The sequence below is a fragment of the Rhodnius prolixus genome, unplaced genomic scaffold (assembly GCF_049639745.1).
Source record: "Rhodnius prolixus isolate KJV_2025 unplaced genomic scaffold, Rpr scaffold_6, whole genome shotgun sequence".
In the NCBI taxonomy this organism is placed as follows: domain Eukaryota; kingdom Metazoa; phylum Arthropoda; class Insecta; order Hemiptera; family Reduviidae; genus Rhodnius; species Rhodnius prolixus.
In genome coordinates this window covers 19,723,667-19,744,684 of record NW_027411634.1, presented here as the reverse complement: position 1 = coordinate 19,744,684, position 21,018 = coordinate 19,723,667, and the positions used below count along the sequence as shown (strand labels likewise).

At 33.0% G+C, this 21,018-nt stretch overlaps 1 protein-coding gene across 6 annotated transcripts in view; it reads right to left on the bottom strand.

Annotated features, from left to right (window-relative positions):
* The window catches only part of cnc (NFE2 like bZIP transcription factor cap-n-collar), a 312,953-nt gene that overhangs the window by 216,150 nt on the left and 75,785 nt on the right, over positions 1–21,018 (bottom strand). Inside the window, exon 2 of one of the 6 annotated variants that reach the window (XM_074142264.1) lies at positions 6,651–6,702. The exons of the other annotated variants lie outside the window; for them this stretch is intronic. Coding sequence (XP_073998365.1) covers positions 6,651–6,674 — 24 coding nt within the window. The 5' untranslated portion in view covers positions 6,675–6,702. The remainder of the gene's footprint in view (positions 1–6,650; positions 6,703–21,018) is intronic. 6 annotated transcript variants of the gene reach the window in all.

The window sequence follows — 21,018 nt, the reverse complement described above, 5'->3', positions numbered from 1 at the left end:
TGAAAGAATTATAATAATAAGTTTGAAGCTATTATCTAGGAGCTATTGATCACAAATGGTGAAAGCGTCTTATTTTTGAAGCAATAAAATTTCAAAGCATGAAAAAAAGTGAATCAAGAATCATCCAAACATATTGTTTCGCACAAAATATAGAAAATTGGATATATGATTGCAGTACTTCCCTATTTCATAAGAAAGAATCACTCTGGTGAGATCATTAACAGAGGTTTCACGAAATTGTAAAATACTAATGGGGGAAAAATGCAAATTGGAGTTGGCGCTGAAAGCCTAAATATAATTTATTTAGTTTTTTCAATTTAAGGATTTACGTGTTTAAATATGGTGCCGTTCGTTATAAGATAAGCTGATATACTAAAGGGTAAATCTAGCTGGATTTTGAAGAAATGTCATCTAAACGTTATAATACCCAACTAGGTGCACAGTGCCCACTAGAAAGCCTTAAAACGTTTAGATATCTAAGCCGATCAATACGCATACGAGTATACAGATGGCTGTGCCACTTCGATAAGGTCCGGAATATTTTCCAAATAGTTTGTGAGATCCATTTCTGTTGGTTAGGTTGCAGTAAATTGCTGTTATATTGCTGGCTGAGCAAGTAAGAAAGGAGGTAATAGCTGCTAATGTGGCTGTACTAGCGTCTACTGAATCGACATTCCTTACAAATGGATATCTGCAAATTTAGGCATGTCGAGTAATGAAAAAGCCGATCAAGTAGCTAGAGGTGTTAGCATGGCCCAATTTGCAGTCGGGAATCACCTTTGAAGGTGAAAGAAAGCTGATTCAAATGATTGTCACCAATCTCTGGAGGAACCATAAGAAGTACTCTGTTTCAAGAGATTGGGAATGATGGCAGTAAAGAGGCACTTTCGACAGAGAATGCAGCTAAAACCACATTGCTGTTTTTTCAGTAGTTATAGTGATAACTAAGGAACGGATTTTTATGTTTTTAAAAATGCCAAATATTTAATTAAAATATGCATTTATTTTCGTCAATTATGTGGAAAATATGTGATTTTCTTAAAATATTTTCTGGAATATTTAAGTAAAATGGACATTTTTTTTTATGAAAATGGAATTTTTTTGGGGGGGGGGGCAAGTTATAATTATTTATACAAGAAAAGAACATTTTCAATTTATAATAATTTATTAGGAACAAAATAATTTGTTTTTACAAGTTATAATGATTTATACAACAAAGAACATTTTTACTATTTATAAAAAGATGTGTTAAATTTTCAATTTTGAAAACTTCACTCTTCGAAATTGTTTGCAACCACATGAAATTTCAAATGTTGGAACGTAAAGTGACGACGATCTGGGCGTAAGATGGACTTGTAACGACTAAAATCCTTTGAAATGAGGATTTTTAAGTTTGTGGAAAGGGATATCTGCTCTAACCAAAGCCCGACACAGATCTGTACTCAGAGTAGACTTACTTGATGATGGAGATGTAAGGAAGGCTTGATAGGACGTCCTCTCTTTCTTTCTGTTTTTATTCTCTATGTGCGATCCGGTGGCAATATGTTGGGTTACTTGGGAACGTTGAGAGCAAGAAACGCGCTTGTCACAAGCTGTGCAGTACAAAATGTCTCCATCACTTCGAAAAAGTTCTGCTGGAAACTCGCGAAGATATTTAGCAACCAGTTGTTTGTTTGAGGCCGATGTTCGTGGCATTTCACCCAAAAAAGAATACACTAAGTGACCGAACGAAATGAATTGGACACTTCAACGAACGAGCTGAAAGAACAGACAACGTCAGACAACTTCAAAGAACTAACAAGTGCCCGTCACTGTTTAGCAGCATTCTGTGTAAATTACAATAACCATTGTACCCACGGTGATTCACAGTTCCTGTCAACCACCTCCCAATTATGAAAATATGCCCAAAATGAAAAATGTGAAAAAATATGTACATATTTTGATTAAATATGTAGAAATATTTATTTATTTTAATCAAATATGTATAAATATGCGATAACATCCAAATATGTGGAAATATGTGAAATAAAAGTAGACTCAAACGGCTTAAAAAGTTTCAGTGTGAATACTTCTAGTTGAAAAACGTCTGTAAATTGCCTAGAAAAAAAATATGTAAATACATACGAATCCGTTCCCTAATGATAACAAACACACACACTGACAGAATAATTTCCTAAAATAAGAAAAATGTATTTTCTCAGAAAAATATTTCTAGTAAAAATATAACCTCAATTAATTATCGCATTTTTTGTTCAGTAATCGAAATAAATATAGAACACTACTACAGCCAAGTTTCATAAAAGTAGCAAAAATGATATTAGTTACATTTCCGGTGACGTAGAATTCAAATGATACATCAAGTGCGCGATTTTGAACTATACTGATCAAAAGAAATTTGACAAAATAGTAGTGATCTTATATTAGTCCGTAATGTAATGTTTACACCGTCCTTTAATGTCGAAAGCAATGTTTACTAGATCTAAAAAGAAGGAATTTATATCCTAAAATGCTTATACCTCTCTAAAGCCACAAGTTTTATATAGAAAACAAAATTTATTAAATTTAAAATACAATGAACCTCATTAATATTGAAAATAATATCTTAATTATATTTGTTTACATATTAGTTGAAATCTAAATCAGCATTGGCCAATTTGAGCGATAAGTAAACACTTAAAGTAGAAAATTGTAAACAAAAGATAATTTCCTATCGTCAATTAAACTAGCTTCAATAAAGTTATTAAAAATTATCGTTAAAATAAATCTAACATAGGGTTTAGTGGATAAATTTTGAAGGTTCATGTCTTTATCGATTAACCGATAAGGAGAAGATTAGTACAATCAGTTAATCTTCATCAATATTTATTCAAGTGATAAGTATACTTTTAATAACTACATTTAGAATGAAAAAGAGATAGAAATGAGAAAATAATCAAATTAATAATAATAAATTTACCGGTTCGTTTGTTGATAACCATTCTGTGGATATGTTCAAAGTTCACAGGGAAACTGGCTTCAGTTTTGCTTTAGTAAATGGAAAACATGAAATACTCTTATTATTAGAATAGTGGGGAAAAAATCCCTAGGGATTAAATTAGTCCCTAAGGGACATACTCTGCAAAGAGAGGCAAAGTTTCAAAAAGATCACTCAACTTTTCTTTTATTTTTCTCATAAGTTAAATTCTCAACCGTAACACCAAAAGAATAGAACAATTTTTCTTTTCTTTGACAACTGACAAAAGGTTATTATATTTCTTGACCACATCATTATTCAAAAACAGAACAATAGAAAAAGGAAAAAAAAACATAAGTTGGGCTGGAAGTACATTCATATGTAACCTTTACAAGTAATGTATACTTTCCTAAGTTACAGCAAGCACAATCTAGCGGATTTCTAGCGAAACAACTTTGTATCAATATATCAATAGGGACTTGGGGCATTTTGAACACAGAAAGCCACTATGACAAAAATAAGCTTAATAATAATTTTTTATTAATTGTTTATACTTTAAACAATTTCAGCCTTTGCATAATATTTTGGAGGTGAAAATATATACAATTTTATTTTACATTTAATTAGAACTTACTTTTGTTTCAACTTGTATAAAAACCAAAACAATATCATTACAAACTATAATTAAGATATCATTTATATACTCACGTTTACAAATGTAACTTTTGAAATTTTAGATTCCAACAATTTCTGTACCATCTGATTTAAGTATTGAATTTGTTAAATTTTGAGGGTTTTTTCTTGCTTGCATTTTAATGCCTTCATAAACCTTTTATTCGTCGATGAACTAAATGTATGGAGGACCTGACTGAGCCTTTTTCATCCCAAAAACTGAACAACCCTTAATTCTGACGCAAACTTTCTGCTTCATATTGGATTATTTATGAGCCATCATATCGGCCTCCTCGTTACCCCAAAATTACCAGGATGATTTGCTACTGATGAACCAAATCTTTGGACACCGATGATTTGCTTGTATTCATTTCCTGCTTATCATCCATTGTAAGGCTCGACATGGTGTCAGTGGGCAGCCTGCGAGTCGATAAAAAAAAAAATTACTATTTTAGCCTTCATCCCCGTTCTAGGCTTTTCCAAATTAGGCATTCTACTCCACAGCCCTCTGAAATGCTTTAAAAAATACTCCACTGCTAGCATTTTATTTTTTTTTTTTTTTTTTTTTTGTACACTCCGCCTAAACGAGATCCCGGGTTGCAATCCAGCTGCTAGACCTTAGATTTTCTCTTCCTAGGGACAAGAAAACCAGTCCGGAGGACACTAAATAAAAGCTCCTGGGCACCAGTAACCTCAGATGATGATGCTCCTTATTTAAAAAATAAATAAAAGAGTATCAGTTTTATTAAGTCCTATAAAAGCTATCCTTGAAGTAATTTAAACATATAATACCACCTTTATAACATTAAAAAAGCATTTTTAAGATGGATTTGAATCAGGATTATATAAAATAATTATTCCAATTTAAGAATTTATAACTGATAATTGTAGGAACTAAAATTAATTTGCAAAAAAGGAGATAAAACATAGAATGATGCTAATAGCTGGAAGTAAGTACGTAATGTGGCGCTTCCAAGCAGAAAGTAGCAGAACTAACAGCACAATTTACATTATTTCACACTTAATAATTCTAAATTATCAGATGGGCACAATAATTTACTTAGTTGTAGTAAATATAAGGGACAAAAGAAATATATATATAGTTGTACAATTAGTAATTTATTGAAATAATGATCAGAAACCCAAGAAATAACTTTAAAGAATAGAAAGGACGTGAATTTTATGCCCTATAATATTCATTAATACTGCAATTATTAAATTAAAACAATGTCCGAAAATTAATAAACATTAGTTTTTTGTTTTTTTTAAATAAAAATGATTTCAAACTGGTACAAAGGATTCTAATCGCTTTGTATTTACTTCTCTACAAAAACAAAAAGCTGGTGTCATGGCAACTATCAATAAAGAACTCCTACAATTCCAACTTTGCATTACATAACAATTTCCAGCTAAAAAAATTACTACTGCAGCAGAAAATAACCTGCAATAGAAAAATACTGATCAAAGAACATTACAGTTATAATAGAATAAAAGTAATTATTTAAATGAAACGTTCCAGAGCATGTATAGTTTCATAGATTTATTTTTAAAGAATCTTTTATTATCTCTAAGTCTGATATTTCTTTGTCTTCTAATTATAATAACGTTTCGTTTATAAGAGTATTCATATTCAACTTCTAATTCAATAAAAAATTATTTTGGGAACATTTTTCCCAACGCAAAGTTGTAGTAGGTTATATTAAGATGAATGTAATTTGAAGTAATATTTTTTACGTCACCGCACGTCCTGGAATTCCCAGTTACCAAATTTCCAGGAATTATTTTATGAAATCAAAGTAAAAGACCTTGGTAAGGCTTAGTTAGCTGACAATCTTGTCTGTGCAAGGTACAAGTTCCCAGGGCAGTATTGTAAGTCTATGAGGCTCAATCGTTCGCGATTTTAATTAAAAAAAAAAAATTAAATAAATAAAAGTAGCAATGATACTCAACTGAATAGAAATACTTTAATGGCATCAATTTTAACAATATCATTTTGAAACCAGAGGTAAAGATGAAGATAAACGTAATGATCCTCAAGGACAAGAGATTTTTATTTACACATTGGCTGACTTGTGCAATTTGCGTTCCTCTAACAGAAAATAGTTTTAACAACTGCAATCAACAGTCACAAATAATCATGTTTAATTATATTTAATTTATAAATAGGCAACAAATATTCATGTAAATACAAGCGTAAGCTCATACATATAAAAGATCTGATAAACGTATGAGCGAGGCGACACGGTGGCCGAGCGGTTAGAGGCGTTGCCCACTAAGATAATAAGTATTGTGGTACTGGGATCGATTCCCGGTCTATACGCCTAGGATTTTATTTAATAGTTAATACATAAAATTTACAATAAAGTATGTACGCTAGTCGCCTCTGTCCATGGTAGTAGCTTTTACTAGTCACCGCGAGCTTGGGAAAGCCTTCATAAATGCTACATGGATGATGTACCCTCTTCTAGAGCCAGAGAATGTATCAGTCAAAAATAATCCAGCTTTCTTTGATGCTGACAAGTTTTGGACTATCGTCTAATCATCAGGAAGTCGATCACAAAACTTATAGTCTACACCAAACTAACTCTAAATATAGAAGGCATTCAAAATCCGATTGCAATTTTCCAACAATGCATTATTCTACACCATTAATACACAGCCAAATGAAGGGTAAGATTGAGATCGTAGGGCCATTTGGAGAGGATGTCTTAGAGTAGGCTACCGAGAAAACATTCATCAGAATACAAGGGATAAGAGGCGATATAGACGAAGACTGGCGCCGGGACAGATGTAAAGAAGATGGCGCATCAAGGCCAAAGTGAGGAAAACTTATCAAAAGGTGGTCCTAGATTCTACTGTAATGGCTGTCGCACCGATTTAGTAACTAAATAAGAAATTACAGTTTATTTGGGTTTAAAAAATAAATCAAACAAAATGAAGAATGAATTTTCCCATTTCATTCATTTCGATAAATATTAAATTCGTCTGAACAAATTATTTATTATTAAAAAATATATATACTCACATTAGTTGTAATTACACAAGTCATTAGTGTTTCAAATTCAGCTACCACTTACCTGTAATTAAGACAAAATATATTGTAATTATAAATATATTGTTAATTATAAAATTACAATATGTGGAGAAAATGTTTAATAATTTGGGAAATGAGTATATTATTCAAAAAATTTTGAAAATTTGAGTGAACCATTAGTTTATTGGCTAAAATCTAAAGGTTTTTGATTGTTCCAAAATTTGACAACGAACAATGATTTTTACTTTAAATCAAAAAATGATATTTTCTTAAATCAATGTTAGAAAAACCAGTAAAAACGAAAAAATACAATAACTGAACAGTTTAGAACAAATATATAAACTGTCTTTGCAAGCATCTACTGTATAATCAAGGAAAATTAATTATAATTGCAGTATAACTTTGGTAACAAATCTCATGCAAAGAATGAAATAATTAAACGTAACCGTTTTGGCGGAACTAATTACTAGCTATTTAACACAAAAACTATATAAAAATTTCAGTTCTACATAAATCCAAATACTGAAATTGTTAAATATCAAGGCAAACAATACAGCTGTATGTTTCTCCTCCCACTTTTAGATGTCCATTCAGAACGAAAATGTGAATTTTAGGTACACACGTAGATACGAGTATAAACTTTATAACATAATAATAATAATAAAAGTAAAGATTATGATTATTATTATTAAAGGTATTATTATTATTAAAGTTATTATTATTAGTGTTAGTTTCAATATTCCGAGATACCTTCTGCGTATTATTGGTGATTATTTAAAAGGACGTTCGTTGCTCTTTGAGACTACGGAGGGATGGAGAATGAAGCCTGTTACTGCGGGAGCAGCTCAAGGATCTATTTTAGGCCCTGATCTGTGGAATGTCTGCTACGATGGTCTGTTGCGGGAAAGGATGCCAGAGGAGACGACCCTAGTTGGCTACGCGGATGATGTAGCAGCACTCATAGCTGCTAGAGACGTAGAACTTGCACAAATCAAGCTAAATAAGATAATGCGGGTTGTTAATGGCTGGATGACGGACCATGGGCTGTCCCTTGCCCTAAGCAAGACTGAAATCGTGGTTTTGACCAAATCGAGAATAGATAAGATCCTTCCATTTCGAATCGGTGAAGAAATCATTGAGTCTAAGCCGGCAGCAAAGTACCTCGGATTGATGATAGACTGTAAGCTGAGCTTTGGAGAGCATATTAGAAGAGCGGCTGACAAGGCGGTTAAAGCGGTGACTCGGTTGGGGAGATTGATGGCTAATGTGAATGGGCCCAAACCAAGTAAGCGTCGACTACTGATGTCTGCGACACAGTCGGCCTTACTATATGGAGCCGAGATTTGGGCAGATACTCTGAATAAGGAGTTTTACAGGAAGCGGATCGATCATGTCCAAAGACTGAGTGCCCTACGGATCGCTTCAGCATACCGCACTGTATCGGGTCCAGCTATTCTGGTAATTGCAGGAGTGATACCAATCCATTTATTAGCCAAAGAGAGGAGGGCTATATACCTACGGAACGCAGAGCTCAGAAAAGCAGCGGTCCGTAAGGAAGAAAGGGATCGTACCCTGCAGAATTGGCAGGTAGCCTGGGAACAGGAGTCCAGAGGGAGATGGACTTCGAAACTCATTAAGCATGTAAGACCATGGCTGGAGAGGCGGTCTGGGGAGGTTAACTTTTATCTCACCCAGTTCTTGAGTGGACATGGATATTTTAGGTCGTATCTCCATAGGATGGGAAAGGTGGCCTCTCCGTGCTGCCTCTTCTGTCCAGAGGTGGTTGATGACGCTTCCCACACATTTTTTGTGTGTAGTCAATGGGCTACTCAGCATGACCAGCTGGTACAGAAGATAGAGGATTTCTGTCCGGACTCTATCATCGATAAGATGATAGGCCAAGAGGAGACCTGGAACAGTGTGTCAAGCTTTGTACACTCGGTTCTTCAAGAGAAAAAAGGGTATTTAGATGCATAGAAAGAAATAGGAGAGGGCCTTTAGGGCCTATAAAGACCTGGCCTGAAGTAGTGTGCTGAACAGTTCCGGGCCAGTGTTCCGCAATTAGAGGAGGTGTTTTAGTGGGTAGCCACCCGGGAGTCCCACACTTCGCGCATAAAGCGTTTCACCTACCTTCGATAAAAAAAATAAATTATTATTAGTGTTAAAGTTATTATTATTATTATTATTAGTGTTAAAGTTATTATTATTAGTGTTAAAGTTATTATTATTATTATTAAAGTTATTATTATTATTAAAGTCATTATTATTATTTGAAATTATTATTGTTAGTAGTAGTAGTAATTGCTATTATTATTATTAGTAATTATTATTGTTATTATTATTATTTGTAATTATTATTTTGATTATTAGTAATTATTATTATTATTATGATTATTATTATTAATAAAAAGAAATGACGTACCCATGTATTTACTTTACAACCTTCATTATATTAGTTTTTAGAAACTTTAGAAAGGGACTATTTTTTTTAGGCGCCTATTTCTTTTTCTTTTTTTTTTGGCGGGGGCTTAACGTCCAATTACTAATTAGGTGTCGTGGACGTTGGCGGAAGCTCATAATTTACTATAAACAATTTTTTCTGGCAAATAAAAAGTAAGTCATACGCGGGATTCGAACCGGTGATCTTCTACACACAAAGCCACGCTCTTGACCACTAGACCAACAGCTTTGCAGGGCTAAGTTTGCAGGGTTAAAAGTTTGATTACAAAACAAAATATAAAAAAAAAAGGTTATATGTTTTGAATCTAAATTCAGGGTATGCCACTAAGAATTTGACTACCCAAATGGCTAGTAATGGTTATAGAAGTGTTTTTTTGGTTCTAAATAATTATTAAGATTATCTAAATTTCAGAGATGATGGTTAGAGAAGAAAACGCCAATTGAAGCTAAACTGGTTAAAGACCCAAGGTTATTGTTTTTACTTAAGAGATTTAAAATAACTCTCGACAAGAGTTTAAAATAAATCTGTGGTCTCTTTTTTTTAGTTGAATGTGTGACACGAGGTTGGCTCGTGATAAACTTCATCTTGGGTAGAATTATCAGGAAGGATGTGAGGCTTGAGTGGAGGCCCCCCAAAATTAGTTTTCTAGTTGGCTGAATATTAAAAAAAAAAAAAAAAAAAAGTACGAATATTTGCTTTATCTCTACTAGATTCTACTTTAAATAACTGATTATTTAATAAACAATACTGTGAAATTGTTGAAATGAAAAACTAGTCGGATAGTTCTATTTTCACCGTGTCACACAACACTGTATTATAGCCGGGTGGTTTATAAATAATCTCTACCACTAGTTGGAACAGGGTGAATAACTTAGGACGGAGGCGGTAACACGGCTTCTTCAATACTTGGAAATAAGTTCGCTGTCCTCGTTCCCATTCTTGTAAAGTTTACCGCCCCCAATAAGATCTTTGTGTGTATTATTATCTGGCACACACACCGACTATTACTATATGAAGTACGAGGAACTAAATCAAGCAAAATTCTCATATAAACTCAATTTTAACAATCTTTTCTTTTAAATCTTAAAATCAAACTTAGCCGTAAGCTAAATTTTGGTTAACTGCTTCGCACTTTATCTAACATACGACACTACGAAAAAATATCTCTCGCTAGAACTGATATAAAATAAACAGGATTATATTTATTTTTAATTATACACTATGAGCACCTTTGGAACGACCAATCTGTTGATAACTTTCGTTAAAACGAAGGAATTGTTAAACCTACTGCAGTAACAATTGCATTAAGTAGATTGTAATAAGTTGGCTGCCTCACACTTAGCAGAGTTTATAGCCAACTTCCGTTAAAGGGCGGAAATGCCCAAGTATATTTAAACATTAGTATTCCTTTTTACCAGCAGTCAACGTAGTCCGCTACCTTAGGCTTTACCTTGACAGAACCCTCATACTCGACTTAAGAGAACAGAACTCAACAGACACTTCCGACAACTGAAAAGACTACTTGACAACAGATCCAAAACTCACTCTGGACAACAAAAGACTTATATATGTAAGTATATTAAAGTATATCCTAATCTCTCAAAATGTGGTTCCCTCTTCTAAAAAGTTCTTGGTGTTTAATTCAGTGTCCAGGTCTATTGCCTGTTATGCAGTTCAGATATGGGGCTATCAACGCTATGAGGTGTTAGAACAGTTGATAAGATTTTTTATTAAAAAACTGTATTCACTGCCTAATATTACCCCCAATTATATGCTCTACGTGGAGACGGGTGCGGATTTACTGTTGTTGTTTACTTTGAGGTTGCATTTTAATTACTGTCTGAAGGTGTTGAACCTGCCTCAATCTGGGCTCCCCAGAATTTTGGCGGTGGAAGTAATTAAACAGAAAGCATATTGGTTTGGTAGTTGGATAAGGTTGGCAGAAAAATATGACTGTGTGTTTAGCCCCTCTATTGAGGACTGGGAGTGTTGGAGAGATCAGCTGGCAGCTCTGATAGTCAGGATTAGAACGGTTCATCGGGACGAAGTTATTGCGTTGGCTAGAGCATCCGTTAGGTTTTCACATTATGGACAGCTGGATTTGAACGAAAAGCTATTTTCTTTTGAACGGCACGATGATAATATGACATACACGCTTCAGCATTTGCGATGGCTTTTTAAGCTAAGAGGTGAACTTTTATATCTGAATCATACTCCTTGGCTGGAGAGTGATGTCCAGACGTGTTCTTTATGCAATTTAAATGCAAGAGAAGATATCGTTCACTTTCTTGCAGTCTGCCCTATACTGACGGAATTTCGTTTACGTTACTTGGGTGTTCGTACCCAAGAGATTATTTAAATGCTCTGGACTGTCATGGTCTCATAAATTTCGCCAGGTTTGCCTGGCGCTACCGTTTTCAGTGGTGCAGGAATTTAATTTTTGATTGTTGTTAATTTTCATTATGTAACTTAATTTGGAATTATTATAATTTATTTATGTATCATAAGTTTTTGTTGCTTTTATACTATTCTTTGGATTATGTAATGTTGATAAAAGTTTATTTTTCTATTTAATTAACGGTATTAATTTCTTAAATGAAATTAGTAATTTATTTACTTTTGGCATTTATTTCATTTTGATTGATGTTACTTATTGTTTTTGTAATATGAAGTTCTTGGTTCATTTGTATTAAAATTTAAATTGGTTTTGTTTTACATCAACCTCCGGCTGACGGGTTCCCAAGCCGTATATACTTGTGATTTCAGTTTTGATGTAGAAATGTTTATTTTGCGTTTTTTAATAAAGTATATTATTATTTTTTTTTTTTTTTGCGCATCAACAGCTGAGGTTATTAGCGCCCGGAGCTTTTTCCAGTGCACTGCCGGCCTCCGGACAGTGTTCTCTCGTTACAGACAACACTGTCCATCACCGGACAGTGAGCTGTAAGAAGCTCCTAGGAAGAGAAAATCTAAGGGTCAGCTGCTGGATTCGAACCCGGGACCTCCGCGTGGGAGTCCAGTATGCTAACCGCATAGCTAATCCCTTCCCTATGTATATTATTATTATTATTATTATTATTATTATTATTATTATTATTATATTAAAGCCAGTCTGGGCTTATGGCATCGAACTGTGGGGTTCAACCAATCGCTCAAATTTGCAAAGGATCCCAGTCCTTGCAGGCTAAAATTCTTCGCTCTATAGTAAACGCTCCTTTCTACGTCACCAATCAAAACATTCACACAGACTTGAACATTCCTTTCGTCACACAAGTGGCTGAAAACACGATACGGAATTGTCCACAGTGATGCAAAAGCCTTGTTTTAAGTTTTATTGTTTTAGTTCAGAGAAATAGTCAAATACAAGTGAAGTTTAGCTCAATTTTTATTAGCTTAAGTTTCAAAATAAAAATAACCTTCAGAAAATTTCTCTCTGTCTATACTGAAGCTGGTAACTATACTGGAGTGTTAGTACGGATATACAGGGTGTCCCAAGCTATATGGATAACGACTTTTTCTCGGAAACTAAGATAGCTAGGAAAAAACTAAAAAAATACGTGTTCCCTTAGTTTTTTTGTTAGGAATCCAAATTTAATTTGTAAATTTTTTTCGGTGCTGCCAGAAGCGAGATACAGGCACCAACTTCATTTTTTCAAATGGGGAGGTGTGGTTTTTATTTCGGAAATAGATTCCTCTATTTTTTTAAAGAAAAATTTACTTGAACGGTTTTTTTTTCTGTGAGCGATATTTTAGAAGTTATGAATGAAAACTTGATTCTTATAAGAAATGTCAAAATGATAATATTTTAACGGTTTTTTGATTGAATATGAAGAAAAGTACTATTTTATTATAAATTTTACTCCTCATTAATATTACAGATCATGCTCGAACTGGCCTCCACCATTAGAGATGCATAGACCTGCTCTTTCCTGCCCCTTACTGCCAAAGAAATAGATTCAGCTTTAACCGAGTTACAGGCATCTATTATTCTCTGCTTTAGTTCATCTACAGATGCAATCCCGGCTTGATTCTGATACACCTAGATTTAGAAATGCTTTTAGATAAGCAGAAATAAGGAAAGAAAGAAAAAAGATATGAATAATCACCTTGTTTTTCAGGTATCCCCAAAGGAAATAGTCCATAGGTGTCAAATCCGGTGAGAGAGGTGGCTACTGAATAGCCCCCGTGATGGATATAACACCATCAGGCATGTAGAGATATCTCGATAGGAAATTTGATGGGCTATCAAAAAGCATTTCTAAATCTAGGTGCATCAGAATCAAGCCGGGATTGCATCTGTAGATGAACTAAAGCAGAGAATAATAGATACCTGTAACTCGGTTAAAGACGAAACTATTTCTTTGGCAGTAAGAGGCAATTGGCAGGAAAGTGCATGTCTATGCATCTCTAATGGTGGAGGCCATTTCGAGCATGATCTGTAATATTAATGAGGAGTAAAATTTATAATAAAATAGTACTTTGCTTCTTATTCAATCAAAAAACCGTTATAATATTATCATTTTGACATTTCTTATAAGAATCATGTTTTCATTCATAACTTCTAAAATATCGCTCACAGAAAAAAACTATTCGAGTAAATTTTTCTTTAAAAAAAATAGAGGAATCAATTTCTGAACTAAAAACCGCACCTTCCCATTTGAAAAAATGAAGTTGGTGCCTGTATCTCGCTTCTGGAAGCACCGAAAAAAATTGACAAAGTAAATTTGGATTCCTAACAAAAAACTAAGGGAACACGTATTTTTTAGTTTTTTTCTAGCTATCTTAGTTTCCGAGAAAAAGTCGTTATCCATATAACTTGGGGCATCCTGTATAGAAGGACTAAGGATATTTTAAAGAAACGAATTATACAATACGCAACGAATTGTCTTCATTGTTGGACAGGATGAATAGAAATACATTCAGATTCTGGCAGCCTCTAGTAAATATTTATTGCTACCACAGGAGCGGTAAACTAGTTGGAAGGTAGTCGAACCAAAGTAGTGTTGAGAATATGATAATAATGTTGCAATAGTTCTTGGAAATAACACAATTTATTAGTTGAAATTTTATTTTGAAATTTTTCTTACTGGGTATTGGATAAATTTTTGGGAAAAAGTAAAATAGGAAGAAAAAATAAATGCCAATTTAGTCATATTTTGTTATTTAGTTAGTCATATTTAGTTTATTTTATTATTATTATTATTTTGCGCATCAACAGCTGAGGTTGCCGGCCTCCGGACAGTGTTCTCTCGTTACAGACAACACAGTGAGCTGTAAGAAGCTCCTAGGAAGAGAAAATCTAAGGGTCAGCAGCTGGATTCGAACCCGGGACCTCCGCGTGGGAGTCCAATATGCTAACCTCATAGCTAATCCCTTCCCTGCCTATTTTTTTTTTTTTTTTTTTTTTTTTTTTTCTGGCGCATCAACAGCTGAGGTCATTAGCGCCCGGAGCTTTTTCCAGTGCACTGCCGGCCTCCGGACAGTGTTCTCTCGTTACAGACAACACTGTCCATCACCGGACAGTGAGCTGTAAGAAGCTCCTAGGAAGAGAAAATCTAAGGGTCAGCTGCTGGATTCGAACCCGGGACCTCCGCGTGGGAGTCCAGTATGCTAACCTCATAGCTAATCCCTTCCCTAATAAACTTATTATTTATTATTTTATCAATCTTAGGATTTTATGTTTAAATTTTGTATTAAAATAATAAAAAGATTGGGGAATAAAAGTATTTTTCGTAATACTGGCGTATGCATACTATTTAAGTAGAACAAAGCGTGTATTGGGATTTTTACCTCGTTATGTTCCTTATAAAATAAAGTACTTGAATATCGATTTTACATTCAGTTGGAAAATAATACCTCAAACTAGATATCGATTTCACCATTTTAGGTCAATTACATTAAGAAAACTTAGCTCATGGTATTTCTATGTTGCTTTCGTTGTCTAGGAAATGTTCAGAAGTTTTTTTCTTTTTAAAAGTAGTCGATCATTAGCCCACTCTACCAATATTTGGAAAAGATTATGCTCTAAACATCGCTAAGGAGCAGTTATGGCTAACAAAGTCGATCACGAAGCGATTGTTTGGTCGATTATAGTCGACAAGAGACGATCTGGACGCGCATCCATAACGTAGTCATTTATTATCTAGATAGTCCCGAAACGTCTTTAGAATTGTTTAGTATTCATAATGGCAATAATTTTTCCACAGTAGAAAATCTGCATTTTTCCTGTAATTCATCCACGATGTTCCTTTTAATTCGGTTTAAATGCATTTCATGCTTAAACGGTTGCTCTGAGCAAAAAATGTTAGAGATAAAATTTGTTGTCCGTCACCTCTAGTTTCAGAATATGTGACTTGATTTTAGATTCCTGGCCGCATACACGGCTGACGCGCGTCCAAAAGTGAGGGTTCGCAGTTGACCCCAATTTTCATAGTTTTAAAGAGTATAAAAAGTTATGAAAGAAATCGGAAACCTAAGTTCGATATCTTCAAAATTAAAGGTGCTAGGCCATTTCAAAATCTGGTATTTATTAATCATATTTCAATTTTTTAACTTGTTATCAAAGAGAAAGAAGAGCACGCGATAGGTCATTTTTATGTATTTTTTCATCCCCTTTCTACTAAAAATATTGCCAAGGCAGTAAAGCTAGTATTTTTCTTAATATCGGGAAATAAGTAGTTTCCCAAGTGATTTTCTAAGCAATAATCAAATGTTAAGAGCTTTAGATGTTCTCAAGCACAGACAAAAGGGCTAAAAAAATAGTTTTACTTCTGTTACAAACAAGAAGGTTTAATATTTTATTTTATTAATACGAGTGCAGCCGCGTACGCGATCAGTAATCTAAAATCAAGTCACATATTCCGAAACTAGAGGTGACGGGCAACAAATTTTTTCCTCTACCATTTTTGGCACAGATAAACATGAAATGCATTTGAGCCGTCTTAAAAAGGAATCAATGAAAGAAGTAGGTCACGTGGTCTTGTAAGTATAAGCCTTTAGGAAGAGTTTTGTAGATGAGTTGTGTAGATGTAGATGATACAAAGGGAACGCAGTGAGTGAGAATAACTGAGATGACATGAAATTGATAAGAATAATACAAAAAAAGAAATCGAAACTACATAATACTGTAATAAATTAAATCAAAAATCCTAAATAATGAATGTAAGTTAATAATGCATTGCTTGTGTGGCGTCGAGCGTATACCCCTCAAAATATTTGTAATTTTGATAAAAGCTCAAAACCCAAAAAGTAAATAAAAGAAAAAAGCTTACAGTTAAATTTTGAGCGATTATATTTACTAGATTAAGCGCCTTTTAATATGAGCTCACTGTCTACCTATCAACTAAACTAGATCTTATTTATAGTTGAAACATTAAAACGCAATTGAAGCTGGTTAATGAACCGAATAACTGCATCACAACATTGCAGTAGTTTATTGTAAACAAGGGAATATTTGTAAATTAAATTAAATGACGAATAGAGAGAGCAGAGAGTTAAATTTCAAAAAGATTTGTTGACATTAAGACTGTATCATCTTCTCTTTTTTTTGGCAAATAGCCCTACTTTGTAAAAGCCAAATATTTTATACATTTCTGACAGCTGTTTAGTCACAATTTCAAAAATAAGAGAAATATGTGAATAGTCTATACAAGGTTACTTTTGTAATGTTATTGCCTCAGAAAGTTATTTCATTGAGGGGAAAATTTTGAGCAGATTAGCCATAAAAAGTTTGCAAAAAGATATGATGGTCATTATCCAGAATATGAAAGATCAATGAAACCGCAAAGAAGAGGTTTGCTTTTTATTGATGGACAGAGTGCTGATTTTTGTTGTACTAAAACAAAAAATTACTACAAAAATAAAGAAATTTATTTTCCGAGAAAAGGAAATAGAAAAATTTGGCATCGCTTTCCCAGTTGGCTACCTAAAAATAACCGGACTTTATAAGATCCAAGACAATTTTTTCTGTTAAGAGAATTGCCACCATTATTAAGTATGCACCGTGAGATGTGCCTCTAAGCTAATACTACGATAGTACCGTATTTCAATCCAAATTTGAAAACCAAAGATAAAAGCAAAAGTAATAAAAATTAAGTATCTCAAATCATTATCAAACTACAATATTTCATGTAGACATTTATACAGTGGAACCTCGCATAACGAGCACCTCTCTTAACGAGTAATTCGCATAACGAGTAAAACAAATTGATTCTTATACCGAGCGATGTTTCGCATAACGATAGTTTTCTAATGACATTTCGCTGACTGCGCAGTTTTCGCTGACTCATCGAAAACTGCGCATTCTTCGATTAGTCATTCCTGTTTACGCATATGCGTTTCATATTCTCCACGTATCTAATGCATTGATACAGTCGTAACCGAACTTCACCGAATGAGTGGTGTATAGGGGAAGTCCATATAGTGACATTTGTGTTTAAATATTATTGTGTTTATTTTGTTATCCCTCTAACAAAATGGCTTCGAAAAGAATTAAAATAACGTTAGAATTGAAACGTAAAATCATTGAGAAACGAGAAAATGGTGTAAATGTGGCTGATCCCCTTTTATTTTAATTTATATGAAAAAAATTGTTTCGCTTAACGAGTATTTCGCTTAACGAGTAAGGTTCTGGAACGATATTATGCTCGTTAAGCGAGGTTCGACTGTACTATTTTCACTTAATATACTGAAGGACATCAATACAAACAAATTAAACTAATCGCATTAAGAACTACAACTTCTATAGATAGCTGTAACTAATATAGTTCGCCGGATGTGCTGGTCTGAGCAGCAGAGGTCAAGGTTAAACTTACGCACACAATCTATAATGTGACGTAAGCGATGGTATGGAAAACATTTATTAATTTTTGTATTTTAATGCAATCCATCAAGTAGGAAGTTCTAAATACTTTCTCCTTCTCAGGTGGGCACTGATTATTAATACAATGTAATCATAAATTTAATTGATTGATTGATAAATATGTTAATTGATTGATTTTTTTAATTTTAATAAGAATTCAATCGGTTGAAATTAATCGTTCTTTTAATCATAAGACAATTAATTGGTGGACTAAATTTCAAATTTAATTGTTAATCAAACTAAATCAATTATGATTAAATATGAGAATTTAATTTAATTTTAATTTTAATCACCAAATTAATTTAATTTCAATCGTTAATCAAATTGATTTAATCCATTCATTATATGAATTTTCAACTAATGGTTTGGACCACGTTTTGGCGAGGCCACCTTTCTCAGTATCTCCAACCAAAACTTTTCGATTAATTTTATCAGATTGGGGTTCACCAATTCACAAAACCAAGATAGGTCCACCCTTACACTCCTCATTTAACCGTGTTAGTGTCCTCACTAAATCTACATAGGACCATCTTATATTCTCATTTTACGAGGGGTAAAATAAGGTTTTCCGAACTACCATTTTAGATATTTTAAGGTTTTACTACCTCTAAGTGTTTAATTATTAAATTTCTAACCAATCTACCAAGAAGAAAGCAAATCAATACCCCGGAAGCGCAATTTTAAAGGAAGGCTTTAACACGTTCACTGTAATTTACTATGAATTTATCAGAAGGATTCATTTGAAGCTGATCTAATGGCGTACTTAACCTTAAATATCAGTCTGGTTTGTAATTTTTTAATTTAAATTAAATTGATCGTTCTTCTTTTTTATTTGTTTTGCAATTCTAAGTTACAATAAAATTAATTATATTCGTACAGAATGGTAAGAAAAAGTCATGCGAGTGTTCATACGAGATTGTTTTTTAGTGAAATTGTCGAATATTGGCGAAAACTATTCGAAAACTTCTTCTTAACTTAAATTTCTTGAAAATTGAGAATGATTTTTTTTTTTCAAATAATTTGTTAGCATTTTATCTCAATATCTGCCTAAGATTAATATTACTTTTAAAATTACAAAAAAGTTAATAAAATATGAGAAAATAATAAAAGAATGAGAAAAATAAGTGAAAAGTTCTGAAGCACCATTGTTAGTACGCTTTGACCCAGCCCATAACTTGTTTCCATTGGACGGGGCGTGGTTACACTAGAGGTGGGCATGACCCGCCCACAGTCAGCAACTCTACTGCAATGTGATTGGCCACTACTTTAAACGTAATTTTTTCAATGAAATAATTAATTTAAAAATTTTTTACCAACATTTCTCCCATAGGTATTTTATAATCTTTCAATTTAAGCAAGAAAAAAAATTCTCCCTTAAAAATACCATAAATAATATTTCTCTTGGAATAATACTTTATGCTTTACCCAATTATCGTTAAGAGAAACAAAAAACTTGAGAATTTTTATTGTTTAATCGAGAAATAGATAAAAGAGAAATGGGCATAGTGTAGACTTGTAAGCCGCCATTACATAGGCTATAAGATTACTTTATACTCCATTCGGTGGAGAACTCTGGTGGTGATTTCTTTAAACATAAATGCAGATTCTACATTCACATTTAACCATGTTGTCGACTCACTAGACTTATATAGGACCATCCCACAATCATATTTAACTTATTTTTTACTGGATTACTTGTAACCTATTTAGGTATAAGTGAATTATTTTGTCAATCTAGCTACTACACTTCTCCGTGTTAGTGAAACAAGTAATTAGAGCGACTTCTTTTTCACCATTGCTATTCTATTCTGGTGGAACCTTGTTTTGTAGGTTGTTCCTGAATTAGATAGAACTGACGTAAGGTTACATTACTCAGTTAATTTGTGCGTAATTGTTTTAGTCTGAGGCATACGTTACAGTAATTCTCACTTAATGTTACATTGAACCAACCGTGGATTGACTTGCCACTTATAAAGTAAGTAAGTACTACTTTAATGTGACCTTCTTTCTCATCTTTTTGAACCGTCTTGGTTACTCAATGTGGGTAGAGAAAATTGTATTTTAGTCCTAATTTACCAGTGCTTCCCGTGAGCTGGTAACACTTTGCAAGTTAAAAGTATTACTTGTTACTCCTCCAGTAAACTATCTATTATGGCTACTTGTTTCACAGATTTCAATGACAAAACTCCTATTGATCATGGTGCCCCCATTAAACCATTGCTCCAGCAATACGTCAAGAGAGAACTTATTCCAAAGTCAAGCACTCTCCTCAACAATATATTGAAATGTGGAGAAATGGAGTCAACTTCACAATTTTTGGAGAGGGTCTTTAGGAATAGAAAGGGAACAATAGTTAGAGAGAAGATATTTCAAAAGTTTTCCCTAATTTTCCAAGCACTTTCTACAATTCCTGGCACTCTTATTGGTGGAATGAAGGTGCCGAGTTTAAGTAAAGTGATATATTGATGGTGATGACTGAGGCACCAGCTAGACAGAATGAAGGTGCATTGGCCCAATCCTGGTTCAACCATTGGCAAAGTTGCGGTTACAAAAATTTTAATGACTTAAATTTTGATTAAATTAAAAAATTTAATCGTCCAAAGTGATTAAAATAAATTTTGAATCTAATTCAATCAATTCAAATTCTGATAATTTAATTTTAATTTTAGTTTTTATTATTAAAAACTTTAATTGATTAAATTTCAATTAATTAAAAATTAATTTAATCAATCAACTAATTTTGAGCGATTAAATTTTCTAATTTCAACCATTATTAAAATTAAATTTTGTTTTTATTCAACCGGAATTTAATTGATTAAATTTCAATTAATTAAAAATTAATTTAATCAATCAACTAATTTTGAGCAATTAAATTTTCTAATTTCAACCATTATTAAAATTAAATTTTGTTTTTATTCAACCGGAATTTAATTGATTAAATTTTTCCCCATCTCTGTTCTCCTTATTGTTATTTAATTTTAATAATAATATTAATTAAAATATTAATTGAAAAAAAATTCTCTAAAGAATGAAAAAAA